At 42.1% G+C, this 24,117-nt stretch overlaps 1 protein-coding gene across 1 annotated transcript in view; it reads right to left on the reverse strand.

Annotated features, from left to right (window-relative positions):
• The window catches only part of LOC149275224 (receptor-type tyrosine-protein phosphatase T-like), a 97,866-nt gene that overhangs the window by 20,041 nt on the left and 53,708 nt on the right, over positions 1-24,117 (reverse strand). The window contains exons 5-14 of the mRNA XM_089504892.1: positions 21,856-21,971; positions 21,386-21,560; positions 15,418-15,711; positions 6,061-6,357; positions 5,617-5,726; positions 4,800-5,001; positions 4,584-4,686; positions 3,733-4,006; positions 3,462-3,498; positions 2,317-2,452 (exon numbers count right to left, since the gene is read on the reverse strand). Of these exons, the coding sequence (XP_089361018.1) occupies positions 2,317-2,452; positions 3,462-3,498; positions 3,733-4,006; positions 4,584-4,686; positions 4,800-5,001; positions 5,617-5,726; positions 6,061-6,357; positions 15,418-15,711; positions 21,386-21,560; positions 21,856-21,971 (1,744 nt within the window). The remainder of the gene's footprint in view (positions 1-2,316; positions 2,453-3,461; positions 3,499-3,732; positions 4,007-4,583; positions 4,687-4,799; positions 5,002-5,616; positions 5,727-6,060; positions 6,358-15,417; positions 15,712-21,385; positions 21,561-21,855; positions 21,972-24,117) is intronic.

Genomic DNA, 24,117 nt, shown 5'->3' on the forward strand with positions numbered 1-24,117 from the left:
TTGCATTCCAAGCGTTCAGGAGATGCCGATGAAATACTCTTTTGTTTGTCTTTATTTTAGGTAGTATTCCGACCCAAAGGGTTAAAGATAAGGACTTGAGGGCACCGGTAGACCATGCTGGAAATAGGCTACAGTAAAGAAAGAAATATTTCTTCCACAGATTATTGTTCGGCAACATGGATATGATCGCTGGTTAGATGTCTTACTAACACCACAACCAGTGACCACTCGCACCACTGACCTCCAGTCCTCCCGAAGTCTACAGCAGAATAAACACTTTTCATATTCATGCACTGATACAAAATTGACTGATTTTTAGTCCTACTTAGGTACTGATACACAGGGGCACGCTGCTCCACAAACACAAGGGAGATAAAACCACAGCTCATGTTCAAAACCTCTTCCCAGCTCTCCCTTTAGTGAATAACCTCATAATACCAACATTCACTTATATACATACAAAAAACAAAGTAATGTAGTCATTTTTGTAGCAAGCATATGCCACTGCTATACCTGGGCAGATTATAGATTTAAGAGGAGCAGAGAAGGTTACATGTAGGGAGCGATTCAAAAAGATCCCTTTGCCATCTTAGTCTATGTAGCCTGCTGAAAGATTATCTAAAGTTTGTATCGCAAGATTCCTATCGGCACATCAGGTGCCCGGACCACACGTTCGTCCCCTGATTTCATATCATCTCCCGTTTTCATTTGTAATCAGTGTCTTGCTCATTTGTCAACTCCTGCCTCATTGAGAAATACTGCTTATAACATCAGCGCCCGCTTCATCCAGACACAGCGAGCTTCTTGTTTATATATGAGCTCCTTCTTTCATCCTAAAACAGCGGGCATCCTACCCATATATAATGTATCCCCTGCTTCAGCCAGAAAGAGCTTATATCATCAGCATCTTGCAACACAGCGATTCTTGTTTATACACCGCATACTGCGTGCTTCCAGATAACATATTAGTGCTTTGCTTCCAACAAAACAGTTTGCTTCGTGCTAATAGAGCAACGCTGTCCTTTTTGGTTCTTGTCTGTCTGGAAGCCAGTGAAGTCCCACTCCAGAACTTCTAAACAATGGAAATTAAGTCATTTTTCAAGTTGAACACCATACAGTAAGTCACTGCAGCTTCTAATGGAACCAACAACTTGGGCTAAACTCTTAAGAACTAAATCAATCCTGGGAAGAAGCAGGTGGATTCTTACACCTGTTATACTAATGTGCTCTCCGGTACAAACAACCTTTGTAAATGTTCTTGACTGTTCCTCTGAAGACATTGAAACAAATATAGCTTAAGTGTTGGTACATTGCATTATGCTTACCCCAGAATGTTGAGGAAGCACAAAGAGGATCAAAAGTGTGTTCATATACCCAGACAATATGACACAGATTGCATGAGCGCATCATGGGTTATGTAGTTAAAGAGCAATTTTGGTGCAAAGTTCAAATTGAGGATTTATCAGTAAAAAATGCATTGGTTTCCATGGTGAATGGTCTTTATATATAAACCCCTTGCATATGATTATGTTGTAACTGTGTGAGGTTCATGGTACATATAACCAGTATCTGTAATAATATATATAATTCCCTTTACATACATATAACTGCATGATACGAATATAAGGATAAGGTCCACAATGTACGCCGATCAATGTTTCGTTGGCCGCACACTGGCAGTGAATGGTTAATCCCCACTGAGTTGTGTTAAGAAAATTACACTGGAGTCAGCGTGACACCTAACAAATTATACACACACATAGCAGATGTTTAACTCGGCACAATACACAGCTCATGTATACATGTTTGAGAGATGAAGGCACAACACGGAGTTATAACTTCACTCCCTGAGGGGACAGGAGGGGAAAGACACACACAGAGAATGTGTTAAGAGGGGGAAACAAGGCTGCGTGTTTGCTAAAAGACCGACTCGGGATGCATTACCCTGCAGGAGAGAAAGGTAGGAATGATACTTTACAGGCAGTGTTGGGAGTACAAACAGCAAGAGCATTAAATAGACAGGGAGGATGGGCAAGGCATGAAACAGAATGCTAGGTGTGCATGACCAAGAGACTGCGGAGGTACACAAGTCAGGAGCAAAGAGTTGCATGAATAAGAGAAAATGAGATGTTACTTTGCATGGATGAGAGAGAAGGTTGGTGGACGGAAGAATATTGAGATTGTGGGAGCGAGAGAAACAGTGTGTGTGTGTGAATGAATGAATCGGTAGGTGTGTGTGGGGGGGTTAAGGCAGGTTTGCTGTGCAACTATGTTTTACAATCGGTTCACATCATCCCGAGTAGTCCTTCTCCTAACCTTCTTTTGATGGTCATCATTGCTCCAAGCAGAATAATAATAAACATCAGCATGCCGGCAATAACTCCAGCCGTCTGCACCGTACTGTCAGTCGGCTTCTCGGGCTCCACCGTGTTGGTGTTCTGTGTTGAAGCACCTGGAAGACAAGAGATGGATGGAGCGATGCCTCCCCTTATGCCCGGATACTCAATATGTTGGAAAGACATGCATCCCAAACTCTAACTACAGAAAAGTTAAATCTTTCTTAAACCAAAAAAAAAAACAGGGTAAGCTTGTAATGGAAGCATTTGGCTTTACTACACAGAAAAGAAGGTTCGAAACAGTCAAACTTTGCATTAGCCTATTCTTTTGAGAAGACCGCGTGGTAGACACACTTTTCATTTGGCATCAGAAAGCATCTTTGGTTCAGGTTCATCGTGAAAGGTAGTTAGCTCTGCCTGATATGAAATCCGCAAATTGTATTTTTAGATACCTTCTTTTAGGTATATAAGAGGATTTCTGAGTCTTGCGCGTGGCCTGCACAGGCACCGTATGCAGCCATAGACACCAGGATGGTGTAAGACACTGGGTCTGTATAGGACGCATAGTCACCTGTTATTGGCTGGCTTGGGGGGTGACGGGTGATGGGAAGAAGGTCGGCAGTTACCCCTAAGAAGCAAAAGGGAGGGATCCCATCGGAAGGCATGCAGGAGAGGAAAACAAAGTGAGGAGGGAAGGAAAGGACTGGAGCAGCCATCTTTTAGAATCTCCCCTACCACCATGTAGAGCGACACAGATGAATACATTGATCTCTAGAAGCAGACTCTGGTAACACAAGAGTGTCTTCGTATCAAAGACACACCGTGACTACATATTGGTCAAAGACTCCAGGGTTTGACTCCATAAATGTGTGGATTTGCATTCCACTGAGATACAGAATTCTGGATCAGTATTCTACTGAGTCACAAGGCACTCTTGAGTTCTTACTATTGTACTTTAATTGGGGTGCCTTCGTATTACTATGTCAACGTGCTTAGTTCTGAGTTAGCCCTATACTCTGATCACTTATTTTCCTAAGAAACACAATTAGTACTATAGCTCCAGTTAAAATACCCAGACTATCCTTTCTGTTCATACACTTCTTTACCCGGAAGAGATTGATTTACCTTTTGAGGCAAGGCGGACACAGCTGATCTTTGTCTCCTGCAAAAATATTGAAAAAGAACACAGTAACACAACAGTCTTCAGGTCAGCGTGCGCTTGGTGTATAAATGTTTATGAATATAAGCCTCTGTGTGGCAGTCAGTTTGGCCATGTGTATTGTCCATCCGCATATTGAAGTCATTCTAGTGTTTGTGTGTCTAAATGAGTGCTCTGTGTATCTGAGTGAGTGGGCTTTGCGCATGTTGGTGTATAGGCAAATTATGAGAATTATACCCCATTTGCAGTACTCAAGGCCTGGAAGTATATGCTGTAACTCTTCACTGGTGAAAGAGGAGCATTCCAATATCCATTGTATGTCCTGTTATCTCCCACTGTAAAAGGTTGTGTGACTGCCAACTGTGCTGGCTTCAGCTCTGCTGCAAAGTAATGAGGAGACTCCAGTGTTGAGGCATTCCGGTAACCCACCGGCACCGGAAAACACCCAGTACCATCTGCTGCCCGTCCTGACCTCTGAGATCGTTCCTCCTTCACCACTAGCTGGTATACACTGCCAGAGAAGTCAAAAGGAAGACGGAAGAAAACGATATAGTGATCGGGAAAGGAGTTAAAAGACCAGAGCAGGAAAAGAAGGTGAGGTTAAGAGAAATAGGAAGAGGGTATACAAGGTGGGTAGAATCCATCTAGTGCAAAGCTGAACATCAGGTGGGTCCTGGGAATGACATGCTGCTGGTTTATATGTTCAGGTGCTGGTGAAGAACAAACTATTTTGGAGAAAAAGACCAACAATGGGACATGTAATGTAATTTAGGTATCTTTGGGTCAAAATACGGTCTGGGTGATATGTTGGTAAGGTGACCACATCAGACATCTTTTTTAATGCCATGAATACATTGCGCATATCGTTGATCATCTCTGAATTGTTAGCATGCAGGATGTAGAACTGAGTGGAATATTTCCTTACGTAAGGTCATACATCCCGCGTACCGGTGGGGCAGCACTTTACATGTTCCAGTCAGCAACATGTCAAATGAGTATGTGTTAGGAAAAAATGGCTAAGGTAGACTGGGTGTTTGGGATTGTTTGCTTAAAAAAGAAAATGTTTGGATAGGGTTGATGATGGTTACCTTACAGGAGCTCCTCGTGACTGCGCAGGCTTCAGCCAAACAGTTATTGTCGTTTCAGTTTCATTTAAAGGCAGCTCAGCTTCAGAATCAGTCAAGGAAGGAGCTGTGAGAGAGAAACAGACACGTTGGACTATTGAGGAATCAAGAACAGATATTAAAGAGTATTTAGGTAGAGATGGCGGGTTTGAAATCTACCTGGGAGAGTTTCCAGCATACCTGATATTTTGGTGGCAATGCGGGCAGTGACGGGTGGCCCAAATCCCTTGCTTGTGCTGGCTCTGATGGTGAAGGAGTAGGTCGATCCGGGATATAACCCTACAAATAAGTGATGGGTCTCGTTGCGCAGTTTGAAGATCCGGCCCTTCTGATTGGAGAGATCTGCAGTGGGATCCAAGGAACCCACTGCCTTGTAGGAGATCTGAAAGGGAGAAAGACATGGACATATTTGACATTTGTGTTGCATTGACCTATTTATTTTGCAACATGGTGGAAAGTATGGCTGACTATACCAGTTTCCAAGGATCTGATGTCAGGACAAAGTGCTCAATGTAGCACACATACTTATTGCTTCACCAACATTTTTCCTTGATAAACATGACTCTAACTGCCCAAGTATTGCATACATTGTGTCACTACTGTTTATAATATCCACCTTGTCTGCAAGTACCATAGATGTCTACTCTGTTTTTCTATGGATTGTTTTTAGTGTGTGCTGGATGTTCATTGTGGACAAGATTATTACTACTTAAAGTTACGATTGACAGTTGACTTTACCATATGCATGCCTGCCAGAAATTTGGTAATGTATGTAATGTAAAGATCATAGAAACCCATGCCTGCAATGTGCTTCAGTAATAATTGTAATTGAAGAACGCTGGTGGAATCCACCATGCATGTGTATCGCTTCTATAATCTGCTGAGGGCACAGAACTAACGCGGTGCATGGATAGTTGATGTCTACTGCTATGTACACATTAGGAGCTTGCGCTGAGTGTATGTATGGAATGGGTGGCAGTGGTCACACACTTGGTACCTCATACATGGAGATGACCCCATTTGTTTCATTCGGAGATTTCCACTGTAGGTAAATCTTCTCCTCAAAAGGTCCGCCCTGAATAGATTCCAAGGGGATGGGTCCAGGCACTGTAAAGGGAACAAATGTCTGAATGCACATTTTTGTTTCCTAACCAATCAATATGGTGTGCATTACACTTGTGGATCAAGCTCTAGTTTCTGAGGCTTATCGTATTCTAGGAATATCAGACCGTATTACATTTCTTCACTTGTCAGGTCTGACCTTGTAGGTATGCCACTCATTCCCAAGGAAGCATCATCGAGATCCCGCTACAAAAAAGTTTTCCATACTAACTACATGTCTTACAGCCCAAGCTCAAAGGTTTCATCTCCCAACCAACAGCACCATGCCTCTCCTTCAGGATGTGTCCTGCTCAGTCCTACCGCTCCCTTTTGCCCTTACCATCCTCCTCGGTGTGTACGACAATCTCCCCACTTTCCATCCTGCCTTCAGGGTTACAGAGAGCAAGGCGCAGGTAAACCGCCGTGTGCGGCCGCAGGCCTCGCAACGTATAATGACTGGAGGTGAGAATCAGCTCCTCGGCCTCCACGCGTTCCTCCCCGAGCTGGAAGCTATAGTGCAGGGTCAGGTTATAGCTGTGGCACCGAGTGACCGAATAACCAAATGGCTCCCACTGCAGGGTCAGCTGACGAGCACGGATATCAACCAGCTCCACATTCTGGGGACCGTGTACAGGGTCTGCGGGTAATAATAATAATAAAAAAAACCAAATTGTTCTGGGTGCAACACCCTCTGTATAACATGATATACATTCTATACAGTATCAACACACTGTTCCGGGATACAATCCCACTGACAGATTTAACATAAATGCATTAAAGGCCTTATATGTTTTGCTGTTTTCTCTCCCTATATATCTTTTTTTCTCAGTGTATATTAAGAGGAATGATAACAATCCAAATTATCTTTCCCAGCAGAGACAGCTTGTTGCCCCCACATTCATTCGCTCTCATACCCATTTCCATCTTCTCACCGAGTGCCTGTCACCTACTTGCTATGGTTGAATGTCACATACATAGTTGTTATCATTCAGCAAAGGGAGGGCGGAATTACAGTCGGTGCCAACACCCCAAGAGAGGTGTCAGACGACCCGTGCCACTCACACAGCTTGGCATCTCGCTCCTCTGCCAGGACCTGCCACTCGCTCTGTCACTTACGCTCTGGGACACACAGCTTGTCCTGATCGTTGAAATGCGAGACGTGGATGACTCTCCCCCTGAGGCTTGACGGCTACGTCCCTTGCCTCCTGAGTAACGCCACTGGTACAATGTTTAAGCAATGTAATGATTAAGGGGAGAAAAAACAGCAGAAACAAAACAACCGTCTAACCTGTTAAACATGCGGATGTCACTTTGTCGGTGACATAAAGATCTCCTTTAGACTGCAGCAAACAACCTCATCGCAGAATGTAAAGGAATGACCTGGTGCTGTACCCTTCTGCTTTGGGTTATAATAGCTTGTTATATTCATCATACAAACATTCATGAGGTCATAAATGAAACACTGTTGATAACATATCTGTGTGTGTGCATAATATATATATATGTAGCTATATGGCTCCTGACATATACATTTATGTAATTTCCTATATACCATTAACTAGAATGGTGAGCGTTAGTCTTAATGATCTTTAAAACACCAATAAAATGTCTCGTTACTGTAGGTTTTACTATTTATTTATATACACAACAAGCAGAGATGTATCAAGGTGAGAATGCATTCTTTTAACTTGCACAAAAACCGTTAGAATCTAGACATTGTCTTGATGAGACATTTGCATATTATTTATTTGTATTTTGAAGATCATTAAGACGACCTTTCATACTTTCAGACACCCTATACTGCAGTTCCAATATTTGGGGTCGCTTCATTGAAAATAAGGACATTTCTAGATGTAACATAATTGCAAAAGGTTTTTCTAACAACCAGTTAGCCTTAACTTAAACTTGGATGAGTGACCACAACATACCACCGGAACACAGGAGTGTGTATATATATCTATATATATATATATATATATATATATATATATATAAAGGATGGTAGTGTATATATATATATATATATATATATATATATATATATATATATATAAGGTAACGAGCATCAGTGAAACCATTCTAACTTCCAACTTCAAAGACAGAAGTGGTGACGAGTGATATCCTTGAGTAGAATTCAACTCAAACTGGATCACATGACCATTAAAGAATATTATGTTTTCTTCTTCACATGCTGAAGGATGTCTATATACATATAACCATCAGTATATCATATATATACATATATATTGGGTACATATTTATTGGCACTAATGGGAGAAAATGCCTTGGAGCAACTAGATATAAAATAACTTTTGAAGCTGTATGCACAAATAATATTATATCAGAGTATATTAAAGTGTCAAGGATGCGGACTGCTACTCTGCAATTCCGTCAAGTCTTGGTAAAGGTTTCGATGAGCAGGCCAAAAACATGCATTTTTATTATGTTAGAATAAAAGACTTCCATTTTATTTATATATTCAGATTTCCTAAACTTTGGCATTTAATCACTAAAGAGTGAGTTGGAAGGAGAGTTCTCTTTTCAACCCCCTCACTCTGCCTTTCCTTATGATGCCGTGGTGTATATTATTTACCCTCCAAAGTCCATCCATGTTGACTAATATCACCAAAAACAGTGACCAGAAAATAAATAGTTTGCCCAGCCTGATACTGAGACAGCAAGTCCACCATGGAGATGAGAATCATACAACCCTACTGAGGAGCAGGTTTAAGCCTCAGCAGTGCTGCACAAAAGTGGGTCTTAACTCAGATACTACATTTCTGCAAAGTTTTGGCTTGACAAACGCTGGAGAGCTGCTTCTCCTTGCCCTTTTTCAAGTGGCAGCACTTCAGCTTGCTTGGCGGGCGATTGTGCCTATGGCATGGACAGGTCCCAGCCGGGTTTAACCAGAACCCCACTGCTCGAGGAGAATGTGCAGTAGACTTGGTGTTGTGGGGGACCTTCAACAGGCAAGCCATTCCCCTATTTCTATTATTTACTAACCAGTATGAAAATGTTCAAGCGTTACCCAAAAAATAGTAACTTAACTTGCAAATAGATCCCATTGCTACAGTGAATGCATCCTGAATAGATTTTGACGCTGTTCTGGACAGCGGTGCCAAATAACCCAGGCCTGTATTTGGGTCGGCTGCCATCTTGGGCAGACGCAACTGACTGGCACCAGTAGCTGGCATCGCAAGAACTATTTGCTTCCGGGTATTAGAAAGGAAACGGCTCCAAAGCACAAGTAATTTCCTTAAATATATAGCATACACTACATTCGTTACATTCTTGTGTATGGATAACCTAACAATAAAAATGGATAAAATGGAGCTTTTAAATCAGAGAGCAATGGGGCATTACATACGTAATGTATATGATAAAAGGGAGACTCTCAATAGATAATAATGAGCCTTAGAGGTGTATAATGAGGTGTAGACGCGCATGTCCCCGTCACTGCATCCCTTACTGTATTTTCCTTGTTAACCCATTACCCGCATAACCACCATATTTGTGCTTCCTAGTTGTTACTTATGAATATGCCACTTTCATCAGGCCATTTTGTTTCAACACAACATAAAGACCATAACTAATATCCCTCCGGATGTTTCAAATAGCCAAAGATTCACCTTTGTGTTAAGAGGTGAGGTTAAAGGTAGGGCTTTGTGTGGAGTTTATGTATCTTGATAATGCATTTAGATAGTCAGACTCGGACTGGCTTTCTGGCACATTGGGCACATGCCCCGTGGGCTGCTGGCCAACATCGTTCCATACACACTCAATCTGCCACAGTCAACTGGGCATTAAAACATGGCGGGCGTTACGTCACGTTACGTCATAGGCGGCCGCAAGCCTTAAAGTGCCAGGGCTGCCTTGTTGTCACCACTCCAGCCTTTTACACATATTTATTTTGTTTATATTCACATTATTGTTAGCCTTAAGACTGTAGAACACTTCATTACAGTTACATTAAGGCCAACATTCTGAGCTCCTAGAAAAGACACACACTGGGGCCAATTGGGGTAAAACGGATTTCGGATCCTAAATAGTGTTCCTTCCTAGGATGGAATTTTCAACTTAATAAGTATATTATTTCTTATATCACATTCGTATTTTATGGGAAGAGCCATTTAACATGTAATTTAACTAGTAGCCATTTCTCAGCATATCCTAGTGAGGTCCGGTTCTTGAACAAGGAGCTTGTGGGGTCTTTCCTACATGGATTGCCGACTTTCCCCACGTTCTATATACACGTTGGACTGTTACACATCAAATGGCCCAGGGTATTAAATTATATTACTTCTCAATAGGTTTGATTCTATAATGCATTAAAAAAACACCACTGCTGCCGAATTGGTTAACAGTAAACCCTCCCATAGGCCTATTTAAATCTCTGCTGAATGCAGACGGATCTAAGTCATTTCCGCACATTATCATACACTTTCTGCTTCATTTATTTTGCTCTGTCCCTGGAAAAATTGTGTGTCTTATTTTCAGTGTGATTACATTTTCATCATGACATATTCGCAGCCTCAGACAATGGGGCCGCAGCTTTCGGAGCTGACTCATGGAAGTGGGAGCTATCAAGAGCGCCGAAGGAAGAAAAAAAAAAAATGTGTCCAGCTCCAAGCGTGCGTCGAATCTTAAACCTGCGGGGAGAGGAGGGGGATGGAGAGAATGCAGGAAAGGAGAGAAAGGGGGGAAATAGGAAAACAAGGTACTAGAGAGAAGGATGAAAAAGGAGAAGGGAAGGGAAAGAGACGGGTAGGGTAGGGGGTAAAAGGGGAGAGGGCTACCTAAAAAAAGAGGAATATTGGGAAAGAAATTCAGATGCGGAACAGGAAAATAATGAAAAGCATTTAGGGAGGAGAAAGAAGGATACAAGATGTGTAGCAGAGTGTAAGCAGGGACAGGTAGTGAATTAGAAACCCAGGTAAAGAGACTGAAATGTAGATGGAAGGGGCACACAGAAATCATGGGGTACTGGGGGGCAAATATAAGCAAGCTGCTCCTGTCCAGTGTTCAAGGAGTTAAAATCAGAGTAAGACAGATGTTCTATGTAAGAGAAATAACAGACAAACAGATCAATGTAATTTACTAAAGAGATTGACAGAGCTGCGGGGTGACTACCCCAGAAGTGCCCCTATAGTCGCACTATACCTCATACATTATACAGCAGCCCTGCTGGCACCTGCCCCTGATGTGTGTTTATCGACAGGCTGTGTTCTACCTGTCTCTGGATCCTTTATCTGCACCGAGCAGCCCTGATTCTACGGGCATCAGAGCGCAGGCTGGAATCAAACAGTGGCAGGTGTCCCTTCGCTGGCCAGATCCCAGGACCCCAGAGAGAGGGAGAGAGGCAGCCACTTAATTCAAGACTTTCATTATATTCCAGCAGTCCCTATTTCTATAAGGTGGGGAGAAGAATGGTTAATCTGTGCAGAGATACCAGACACATGGACGGGAACGGCACTGGCTTGTCCTGTCCCTGTGGGCTGATGCACTGGATTTGGCAAAAGTAAGGAAGTAAGCGAACACGACAAAGAATGGGGAAGAATACCAAGAACAATGGAGTAAGGGATGGGCAGACAGAGCGAGATAGATAGATAGGGTTTATAGAGCAACCTGATAAGTGATTTCTAATTTGTTCCTTGATTCATCTTGCATAACAATGGAGAATAGAATAAAATAGGAAATAATATTAACAGACAGGGATTTATAACAGTGAGGGAGATATAGGGTACTTTCTCCTTTGAGTGGTGTTCTTTTTAACTTGGAAGATCAATTCAACTAATGTGCAGCGATTGTTCTGACATAGCAGATAAGTATACTTAGTACTTCTATAAAAAAACAAGACAAACCATGGAGGACATTGATGGCCTCTTTAGCTTGGAACGGGTTAACATGGCAGGTTTGCTTGAAGCTGTCTGGATAATTAGGAGAAAATCTTATTCCCAATCACAGCGGCGTGTAGGGGGCCAAGAAAGGGAGCGGCGTCCCGGGGAGAAGTCATTGTGTTAGATGCGGCATGGCGTAGCAGCGAGAGAGCGCTGCTCTCCCCTCATTACAATAAATACACCTCATTTTACCTGCAGGGATCCATCCTAGAGCCTTCCCCTCCTGCAGTACGGATCCAGGGAGGGAGGGGGAGCACAAGACAGGATTTGCAGGTGTTGGCACATGGGCACACGCTTGACTATACAATTTATGCCCATTCTTATTATTAATGCAAACCTAACAATGAGACTGTCACAATAACACTCTACCAGGGACATTTATAAAAAAAATGCATCGTACAAGGCTGTGTTGGTTAAAATACCAACCTGCATAATGCCTTTTGTAAGCGCAAAGTGGCCCCTCCAACCTATACTTAAACAGACACGGTTATGATGTAAGCTGCCGGTCTCCGCGTTTCGGATCCGTACAAACACAATCTCCGGGGGATGGATACCCTGCATTGTGTAGCGATACTCATAATGTCGCTAAACTCCCGGCCTCCCTTGTGATAAGCCCTGAGCGGTGCAAGATGATAAACTATGTTTGGATAAACTGACAATGGCTATAAATACACACGCGGATAACAAGAGGCATATTTAAATTCCCAGCGATCTAACGAAAAAAGGGACAGTGCAGAATGAAAGGAATAGAAGGACAAGAGGCAGGAGTAGATGAATTAAATGAGGCTACAAGGAGCGAGCGTGAGGACAAAAGACAAAGTTAGATGCAAGAAAAAGAAAGAGAAGTGGAACCGGTGGAGAACACAGGAGGGGTACAATTATTAGTTTGCTAATGGGTGATGGGTTTTAGTTAGGGGCTGAAACTTAAATTAACTTTCCTCCCATTGCCCCACTTTTGAAGAACGAGCCCCTCCTTGGGACTTCAACCTCTTTGGCCCTCATTCCTTCCCTGTCCCTCCTCTCTAACAGCTCCAAACTAGGTGTGATAACTGCACAAACAGCTGTAAGCTGTCGGAAGTATTTCTCTATAGTACTTCCCTAATTTCATGAACTCTGTCGATAGTCCAAAGAGTCACCGAAAATGGTCTAGCAAATGCTCCAGCAAACCAAGTGTCCCTCTGGCTTTTTGGAATGTTTGAGGGTATGGGATGACTTAGAGAAGATGCTTCCAAAGTTCTGGTTACTGGAGCTTCGCTGGGATCTAAAGAGTCTAAGTGAATATGTTACAGAATAAGGTTCCTATTCATTATAGCTGATCTGCACAGTTCAGTAATGGAGTCTGGGAGCGTTGAAGCAGAGTTCTCTTTAGGGAATAGTAATTTCGTTGACTGTTGGACCATCATCCAACCATTTTCTACTTAGTAGTTAACCTAGGGCAGCAAAATTCCCCATGGAAGGAAAAGAAGGAATACGAAATTATTTTCACAGTTAAGCACCGGCATGTGGGACAGGACAGGAATTACCCCATTAATTGATGCATAATTGAGATTCTAGATCACTGTCAACAGCATTGTTTCTGGAATCCTTTTGTGAAGTTGAGTAGAAGAAAGCCGTGGCAGATACAGTTATGATGTTTTAGGCTTAGTTGCTCTTGAATCTATTCCCAAGTAGCAACACAGGGGAAGCCATAACATTTGGTTCCAACTGCTTACACCTGTACTTTCATGCAAATACAACATTCTCTCTCCTGCACAGGCGGTACCAATTAGGAAGTAGCCTATACAAAAAAGTAAAATGTAAAAAAAAGTAAGTCATTATAAAATCTATGTAACAAAATAAGGAGCGCCTCCCAGCAATTGTAAGGGGACTAATGCCAACTGCTATATCGAGGAGGCAATGCTGGATCTCATTTGAACAAAAGACCCAGCAATATCATGAATGGAGTATTTGTAAAGAAGCGAGAACATAACGCCTATATGCTAAATACATTATAACTCTGTATGCTGCTTTAAATGATAGGTTTGTGGTTTTGCCCATACAATATGTTTTGCCGCTGGAGTCTCAATCACTCTGCTAACTTAATAGTGTTTGCTACCTGGCAGTATATAGTAAAGACCATTGTGGGTATATATTTTCCTCTGACCTCACGGACCCCCCATATATCATATTGTTTCCCTTTTTATATAAAAGTTCTGTGTTCCCAGTTACCGTTCCTAATTATAAAGTATGTGAAACGTTCATGAAACTTCAACAATACACACTGAGAAAGAAAACCAGACGGAACTAGAGCTTCATGACCGGTTAAAACTAATATAAACTTGGGAAAGAAACGTTTTTCTAGCACAAACCACAAGAATTCTTCCTGCCTCGGAAAACAAAGGTTGCAACCGTCCGAACATAAAATCTATAAACACGCACACGGTAGCGATAATTCCACCAATATCATTGCATACGATTCTCAAGCCAGAGAATTTGAAAAGAAGTTGCAATTCCACTAGTTTTTATTCTTCTATAAACCCGACTTACATTCTCCTTTTCATATCGATGAAGTCTTGAGTAGACATTGATACAATTTGTTGGACCAACATGGGGAAAAAAAGTGAAGCTGTATATAAGCTTTTGGAATCTCGGAGTTCTCTTTTTCAGGTCAAAAGAAGAGACCTCTGATTTCCCAAAAAGCATAAAATAAAAACTTTACATCTTTTCCTGTGTCTACCCAAAAAGAGCTATAAACTTTGACCACAGAATTATTGTGAGCCAACATATGTACCAATACAAAATGGTTTTGTGGCAACACTTTTTTCATCATCCCAAATAATTGGTTAAATAATGCTAGTAAAAGGCAACCACGCAGCATTAAGACGTAATGAAGAAAAACCCAAATGAAAAAAGAGCAGAGGACCTCCAGAGGCTTGGGGATTATCGAATCCCCAGAGCCATAAATCCCATTAGTTACATTACCGGAGTGGCCAAAGATCAGGTACAGAGGTGTTAACGGCTCATTCATGCTCTTCAGTTATGACTATAATCCACGGATGATCACAATGCAGCCTCTGTCTGTGATTATACAGTATTTAATAACATAACTTTATTTTAAGGTCGGACTTCTTTAATTTCTAAAGTAAAACACTCTAAATTAAAATAATAACGTGCAAGAGGGCCCTTTTATATGTGTGCATATTCATGAAAGTGCACTTTTTGCTTGACATTTCATTATAAAATTGGAATTTAATAACCTCCCGACACTTAACCTTAAACGTTTGGATGCGCAAAGCATCGAGATCAGCCGCGCAGCACTGGGACGCCGCAGCTTCTGTCACCTACGCGAACTTTATATACGAGTCCGCAGAGCGTAAGAATCTTGTATGTCTTGTGTCAACATATTTTAAAATGGATCAGCAGTTTTAGGGACATTTTATAACAGATATGCAGTGACATTACTTGCCTCTTATTTTCAGATATTTAGAATTTGTTTTGTAACTGGTGGTTAAATCAGGAGACAGGGCAAGGTCACAAATGAGTGATTTTTAGGGTCTTATGGAAGATTCTGTTATTAAAATACTTTGAAAAAGCGATTCCCTTTTTTAAAATGGTAGCTGAGCCTATAGGCATTTTAAATGTTGTAATAAATGGACTGTCTCTTTAATTTCAACGTTAAATTGGGTAGATGTCCACTGAATAGTATTTACATACACCCAACATCCTCTTTATGGTATGGTATTTAAATGTTCTCTGATCTATGATAATAGACATTGGAAGGACATGCAATAAGCATTTGGTTGGGTAAAACAGCCACCAACCTGCACATTTGGTCCGTGTTGTGAGCGGTGGTCCAGGAGGTCCTGTGCCCCCTTCCCCTGGGCGCGTGAGGAGCACACGGATCTCATACTCCACATCGGGGTCCAGGTGCCACAGTTTGTATGTGGGTCCATCCATGACATGGGTCTCTGCCCAGGTTCCAGATGTGGTTCGATACTCAACCTCTTTGAGGATGATTGGTCCATCCCCAATGATAGAGTTTGCATTTGGTTTGATCCACAAGTAGGTGGCTCCCACAGCCAAAAGTTCAGGGGGTGCAATGGGTGTCGGGGGCTCTGAAAGGACAAAATGTAATAGAAACTCAGCAAATGTACCCTTCTAGACGATAGGCTTAGAACTTCATAACCATGTGCTGTATCATAATCATGACCTGCATGGGGTCTTTAGTGCAAAATATGGTTTATTGGGCCAACATAGAATTATAGTCATGTAAGTTTTAGGAACAGTGGTGGTATAGGACATGCGCAGATATTGGGGCTTCCGATCCTACATCAGACATTAGTGCATTACGGGGCATCAGTGAGGAGTAGGGTAACTGAAATGACTGCCCAAACTCTGCACTATGATGCCACTTATTTATGTATAAACATATATATTTATACATATATGTATACGTACATACACACTTTATATACACACACATACATACATACATACATATATGAACAATGTGATTGAAACAGCACTTCGCACGGAGTAGTATCAATGCACGGATGATGACAGGAGTACTCTATAATAATACAAAGTATCAATGCGTGGATGATGACAGGAGTACTCTATAATAATACAAAGTATCAATGCGTGGTAGATGACAGGAGTACTCTATAAGGATACAAAGTATCAATGCACGGATGATGACAGGAGTACTCTATAATGATACGAAGTATCAATGTGTGGATGATGACAGGAGTACTCTAATGATACAAAGTATCAATGCGTGGATGAAGCCTTGACACTGATACAAAGTTTTTAGGACACTAATAATTGGCGTATGTATATACTGGCGTAAAATGGCGTAAGTATATACTGTACACACACATACATAATACATAATGTTGTTACAGTAGGTCACTAAAGTCATACTGTACACTGATAACGACATGGTGATTGTATAGTGATGCTGAGTATCTCATAATATTAGTTACTGTATTAGTGTCACTGGGTGCCTATACTGCATGTCAGTGTTTCACTGTAAAGTGTTTCTGAGTATGTAGAAATGTTTCATCGCATAGTGTTATCGAGTAACTGCATCCTGTTAATGAACAGATATAATGTCACAAGCAGCATGTTGCATTGTATAGCATTACCAAGTATCGATAAACCGCTAATGAACATGCACTGTATAATGATGCTATTTGCAAGTCGGTGTGCTGTAGAATAATACAGAGGACCTACAGGCTGATAATGAACATGTCTCCCCATATAATGCTCTCTATGCCCCTAATAAATAAAATATATGATTTTTATGAGTGTTCGGGATGGTTGTCTCCCAGGTCCACATTGAGCGTCTCCAGAATAATACCTGGATAATTATCTCCACGGAGAAATAAAACGATCAATAATTGATTGGATGGATTCGCACCTGAGCTGATAGACATGGAAAATAACCAGGTCTGCAATTAGTTTTGTGAATATTCAGGTATGGATCAAGGACAGGATGCCTACTACTGGGGGTGGGAAGGAGAGGCAGGAGGGACAGAGGTACCTTGAGGTAAGGCATAAAGAGGAGCATTGTGGCTGCGATTAGGATGGAGGATGAAGTGGAGAAGGAGAAAAGGATGAAAGAGTGGGGGGATTTGACAGAGGTCAGACAATAGGATCAAAGGGGAACGGAGTAAGCATAAAGGGATGCAGAGATTAGGAATCTGTCTGCATGGAACAATAGGTGAAGGAAAATGGGATATAAGGGGGGGCTGAAACATTCGAAAATGAGGCCATGATCAAAAAGATTGAGCCTAAGAAGGATTCCATGATAATGAGATTAAAAGAGACTGGATTCTAAAAATTAAACTGAATCTATACCTCTGGTATCCTGTTCTTTGAAACAAAATATGCACAATTCTAATTTCCTGTGTGACCTCATTAATATGGCCCACAACTGTAGTCTAGAAAGTAAACTTGGGTGTCAGCTAGTGAGCCAAGGAAATATATGTTTTTCTGCTTTTTATGCTCCAGCAAAGCAGCATCTGCGCTAAATTCTGGTTTACAACTCTTAGCATGGCCAGCCAGCCAATGGCTAAGATAGCCTGGGATGCTGCATTTGGACCAAAATGTCCATAAGGCTCATTGAATGCACTCTAGGGTCCTGCTGCATGGTCTGTCCAACGTAAGTATGTTATCTGTCCTGATCCATGTTGAGTGAAGCACATGTAGCTCTCCCAGATGTGTCCCCCACCTCAAGACCTCCCCGCCAGGAATGCTATCTCCGCTCACCCTCTGAGACCTCCTTTCCTGGGAAAATCTCTGGGGCAAAACTCTACAAAGTGGAAGAGCCTTGAAGACTGCGAGCCCTATGGGGGCTGTCACTTTCTCATAGATGAGACCTAACAGCTGGGAGAGTTTAACCCCTTCCGCACCAACTGTCCATCTGCAACCCATTATGCATAGAATTCCATAATTGCTTTCACATCTACAACGTACAAAAACCTTCTGGTCCGGCAACATATTCTTGTAATGTCTCCTGGCACCAACATCTCATCATACATATCACCTAAATTGCTCGTAGCATTAGCTCTTGATCTTATGGCTGAGGATTGTGAGAGTGCTGTGGGTTAACTGGCCATATACTTTATGGTGGCATTTATGGGTAGACTGGATGAGCCGAATGGTTCTTCTCTGCCGTCTGAAGATTACTCGCATTTGGTGTTGGCAGCAAAGCAAAGTGGTTAATGCAAATACAGTAATAAAATTAAAAAGTTTTCTACCGGGAATAAATAATTCTGGTTGGGGGCATTTTCTATAGCAGAGCCGTGGGCTCTACAATAATGCAATGGTCAAGGGATGGACTGCAACGCCAGCAGGTCACCTGAGCAAGTAGCTGCTCATTGTCTATAGATGGTGGTCTCCTTGCCCTAAACACTTTCCTGTGAACTTTGATAAAGCCTCCTCTGACTACTCTGTAGCGTCTCATAACTCCTTTTAATTGATTCATATAATGTCTCCTATAAGTTATCGTTACCGCTCCTTTAACTGCTCCCTATAACCTCTGGTATGACAGCGCCGCATAACTGCTCATAACATCAAGTTTGACTTTTTCCTGTTATTGCTACATATAAATCTTCGCTGCAACTGCTCCCTATAATGCGGTCTACAAATAGCTCCCTGTAACATCCTATAACGCTGCCAAATCACTGTCCCCTATAAATTAACTATATGTATTTGCCACCTACCATTGCACCACATAACAGAAGATAACGTATATCTTCAACATATAACTGCTACCTATAGCTATAGGGCCGTTTCCTATAAAATAACCACTTAATTGCTTTAGAGGATTTCCTATACAACCACGTAGGTAAGAGACAAGGGAACATCAAGAGATGAAGACCTTCCCCGTTTATGGTAATTTACGTAGAACAATAGTACAAGTAAGAGTAGTAGGATATTAAAGAGGTAATTCTGTTAATATATAAGCAAATGTTATGTGAGCGTGCGGAAAAAAATCAAATATTTATATAAAGTCATTAAGCTTGTTTCCCAGGATTATAGAGAAAACAGGTGATATAGAAATATAGAAAAAAATCCTTTCAATTCTAAAAATTGTATACTGATTGGCCGCCTGACTGTAAACTACAAAAATAATTCCAATCCTGGTCACCGACCAGGATATATACAGATGGATAACATAATGGCTAATCTTGTCTGGACTAAAACACATATTTTCCAGGATCTATAAAAAGTAGAACTGCTCTGCATTTGCTATTTTATAGAAACTTAAATGTGTGACCTCCTCTTATAAACCTTTATCGAATTCATCCTATTGTTTCCCCTTTAACAGCCTCTATAACTCATCCTATAACCTTTCCCAGTCCTCGGAAGCTGCGGTGCCAAGTATCAGAGCTTTATTGTCTGGGATCCATCCAAAAAAACAAAAGTGCCAGGACACCGAGAAGCCGCGGGAGGGCAGAGGTCGAAAGAATTAACTTTGATAAGCGGCCATTCTGGACACCAGCAGCCATCGTATCAAAGCAGGCGTGAGCCATGATAAATGTCTTCACTTGGTGAGCCTATCACCCAGTATACATAGACGTTACCCGCACGAGGGTCACAAATTTCCATGGAACAGGTTGCCATGGTGCTTGATATTTTGGGCTATTTCATACAGATTTCTGTAAATGTGCATTTTTTTTCCCAAAACAGATTCAAGTGTTTCCCCCGTGGTCAAATTCATCTTAATTTTGTACATCCCCGACCTATGCATTTTACGAGACCATTAGGCAGCATTTTAAAGAGACTCATAATGCCGTGAGCCAGGTGAAACCTTAAAATTAGCTGATACCGCAGCTCACCTTCCTACCTCCTGCTTTATTGCTCATTTCTTTCTACGTCCTTGTTGGATACTTTTTAGCGACAGTGTCGGCTGCAAATGATATTTGCCTGCTTGTTTGTGTAATAGAATTCATATAAATAAAAATGATTGTTTGCAATTCCATTTATTTTCAATGCTTCTTCTAACGTTCCTCATACCTGCTACATCCAACGCCTCCCCATCTGTTCTCTATGACTATTAGCGAAATGAATCCCATAACCCATTCCTATTAGTACTCCCTAATTGCTTCCCATAATCCAGTAATGACAGGTTATGGGAAATCTAGAAAAGAAGAGGGGAGGAAAAATACAAAAAAAAAGAGAAGGGAAACAGCAAAATCCATGGTAAGAGATACGGGATGGAAGTTAAGAGGAAGCAGGAGGGAAAGAGGCTTCCAGATACCTGCTGGGACGTACACTCTGTCAGGAAAGATAACACTGTAGCCCGGAGAGAACGCAGTGGGGGTTATACTGTGTGTAATAAAACACCAGAGACGAAGGAGCAGCAGGAGGGGTAATTATAATATGCTGAAGAAGGGATGTGAATACTAAGGTAACGATGGATGAGAGAGATAACAATAGAAGGGGAATGAAGACGAAGCATTGAACGCCATGGTGGGTGACATGACGAATTTATGATCCACTAGAACGGAGACAAAGGAATAGAGGGAAGGGAAAGGAAGGAGAGAAGAAGCTAGCAAGAACAAGACCGAGAGACGATGGAGGACAGAAAGATACGACGATATTTAATTGGGTTGGAAGAGGGTTTGCAGTGGATGGTAATGAGAGATATGGTTGGAGACCCCTGAGGCATGGAGGATAATATTCAAGGAGAAGTTTATAGATAAATACATTGCCATGCGAGGAAAGAACCAACTGGCCCATTTAGTTTTACATTTTTTCATGGTCGCTGTATGCAAATCCTTGGCTTTCTTGAATTCCCTACTGTGTTTTTCTGCACGATGTCCACTCTATCCTAGAATTTTGTCACATTACCCATCTAACTTCTGGCATGTAAGGCAGCCATGTGAACATCATTCTGCAGGAAATACGTTATGAACCGATGGATCACCGTATGTCGGACCAGTTTTTAGAGAATAGGTGATAATATTGTCATATGATTAGGAGTACTTCTTGAATCATGATGAATAATTACAAGAGGACCATGTTCCAGCATGCATGGTGCTTGTAAGGGATTATAGAAAAAAACTTTAGGCCACAGTATGGACAACAAGCAGAATGAGACTGGGACGGTGTTTGGCGTTCTTGTGGAGGTGATTTGCACACAGGGCAATAGTTTGTCTATGGGGCAAATATGGTAGTGTAGTGGATTTGGAGGGGCGCATCAGTGTTTGGAAGTAAGTTCAATGGAACTTGCTGCAAGACCTTGCATAGACTGAGTGCTGCCTTCTCTTTTCTTACCTTTCACAATGAGCTCAGCGTAGTTGGAGACCCCTGAGCCTCCTGTCGATCTCAGGACACAGCGGTATTTGCTGATACTGCGCTGGGAAGTATCTCCAACACTGACCGTGGCTGAAAACCGCCTGTGATTCACTACCCGGGTCACCATGAGAGCTGTGTCACGGCCGTTCCATTGCTAGGAGAATTAGTAGAATGTATAGAGTCGGTTAAAGCGATTAGAAAACAAGATGGTCGCACGTAAAATAACCATGTTCTGTTGAATCATGTATACCAAAGATCTTAACGGAGTAAATTAAAAGGGCGGGAGGTAAATACTAAATATAGTACCGTGTTATTAACACCAGCCATTTATTTTGTTCCTGCTTTAACATACCCTTGTGATTTCACGATGAAGGGCAGGTTGGCAACTTTCAGTCCAGGAGAAAGCAATCCAAAACGACCATATATTATTAGAACAAAGCTCGACATACCTGCAGCCATAGCTTGTCGTGTTGGGACCACTTGCCCCCAGCAATACACTGAAAAGTTGCGTTCTGGCCGACATTGACTTCCACGTTCTGCAACCTTAGAAAATGGGGAGCGTTCCCTGGAAAAATAAATTGAGGAGAAGTTTAGTACCGTCCCCTCTGAGATTCACATTGTATGATGTGTGCAACCACCATGGGACAATTGCTTCAGACAACTCCAGAGAAGGATTGTGACATTAATATAACCTTCTCTGGTATTTAATATGGACACAAACACAGCTGTTTTTAAGTCTAGAGGTGGGCATCCTTCTTTTAATTTATATTAATTTCTCACATCCAGGATCCCCAAAAGATGTTTAAAAATCAACGCCACTCATTATCCCTTTTCTCCCCTATCAACATAAGTACAAGAAAGAAATGCCAAATGTAAGCCCCGGCGGATGAGACCAGGACTCTTCGTGGCCAGCGAGTCATATGGAACAGGTCTACGTATCCCTTTACACTAGAACACCAGGGACCGACCCCCGCGCCGCCGCCATCTATAGTGTGGAAAGGTATACAACCAGGAAGAAGATTCAGAAAAACAGCAGAGGTTTTAAAAATGTTCCAGCAAGTCTAGAAACAAAGAAAAACATTAAAGTTTCCTAAAAGAGCAATAAACCAATTCTCAATCCACTCTGCTATATATTTTTTTCTTTTCTTGTTCCCCTTAGTGTTCTGAAATAGGTACCTTTCAGTAAATTATGCCACCCAAAATGACGGCGAGTGTCCCGTAGGAGCTTTTTCAGAATCTGTTCAGGGAAAACTGAAATTTAAGGCTCTACCCAAAAATTTGGGATGTGGACAGACCATAAAATGGAAGAGTTTGGCCTAATTCTAAAAACTGCCACTTCTGTTTCAGAGACTGAAATGGATTTATTTAGGCTGCCGACCAAATGAATAGATGCTGAGATAGTTAGCGAGGAAGTTACAGGCAGGGAATTACAACCTGCTCTACTGGGTCTGGCACACGTTCAAAGAAAGCATGAAAGACGTCGAAAACAGCAGATGCCTGCATACAAAGAGCACCAACGGGATTATAATCCTCCATCCGCTATATACATATAAATCAGACACACTTATCAGCCACTAACACCTACCTCTCCCCTCCTCCTAATACACAGACATCAGGACACCTACCTCTCCCCTCCTCCTAATACACAGACATCAGGACACCTACCTCTCCCCTCCTCCTAATACACAGACATCAGGACACCTACCTCTCCCCTCCTCCTAATACACAGACATCAGGACACCTACCTCTCCCCTCCTCCTAATACACAGACATCAGGACACCTACCTCTCCCCTCCTCCTAATACACAGACATCAGGACACCCACCTCTCCCCTCCTCCTAATACACAGACATCAGGACACCCACCTCTCCCCTCCTCCTAATACACAGACATCAGGACACCTACCACTCCCCTCCTCCTAATACACAGACATCAGGACACCTACCACTCCCCTCCTCCTAATACACAGACATCAGGACACCTACCTCTCCCCTCCTCCTAATACACAGACATCAGGACACCTACCTCTCCCCTCCTCCTAATACACAGACATCAGGACGCCTACCTCTCCCATCCTCCTAATACACAGACATCAGGACACCTACCTCTCCCCTCCTCCTAATACACAGACATCAGAAAACCTACCTCTCCTCCTAATACACAGACATCAGAAAACCTACCTCTCCTCTCCTCCTAATACACAGACATCAGGACACCCACCTCTCCCCTCTTCCTAATACACAGACATCAGAAAACCTACCTCTCCCCTCCTCCTAATACACAGACATCAGAACACCTACCTCTCCCCTCCTCCTAATACACAGACATCAGAAAACCTACCTCCCCCCTCCTCCTAATACACAGACATCAGGACACCTACCTCTCCCCTCCTCCTAATACACAGACATCAGGACACCCACCTCTCCAGTCCTCCTAATACACAGACATTAGGTCACACTAATATGTGTATTTATCTAACAGGCTGATGCTGTCATTTACCTTTTTTTTTTTTCGCGAAGAAAAATAAATTCTCCATTTTCATTCATGGCACAGAGAGAAAATCACACATCCAAACAAACATATGGTGTTTGTTAAACACTGTGAAATTCCCTTATCTAAAGCCCTAACAGACAACGTTACAGCGTTACGAAGAGAATCTTGTGCCATTAAAGATAACTGTGCAAATGATAGGATATCCATCTAAAAGAGAC

Source organism: Sceloporus occidentalis, unplaced genomic scaffold, assembly GCF_023333645.1.
Source record: "Sceloporus occidentalis isolate IW3139 unplaced genomic scaffold, rSceOcc1.0.p SCAF_293, whole genome shotgun sequence".
NCBI classification, from domain to species: Eukaryota; Metazoa; Chordata; class Lepidosauria; order Squamata; family Phrynosomatidae; genus Sceloporus; species Sceloporus occidentalis.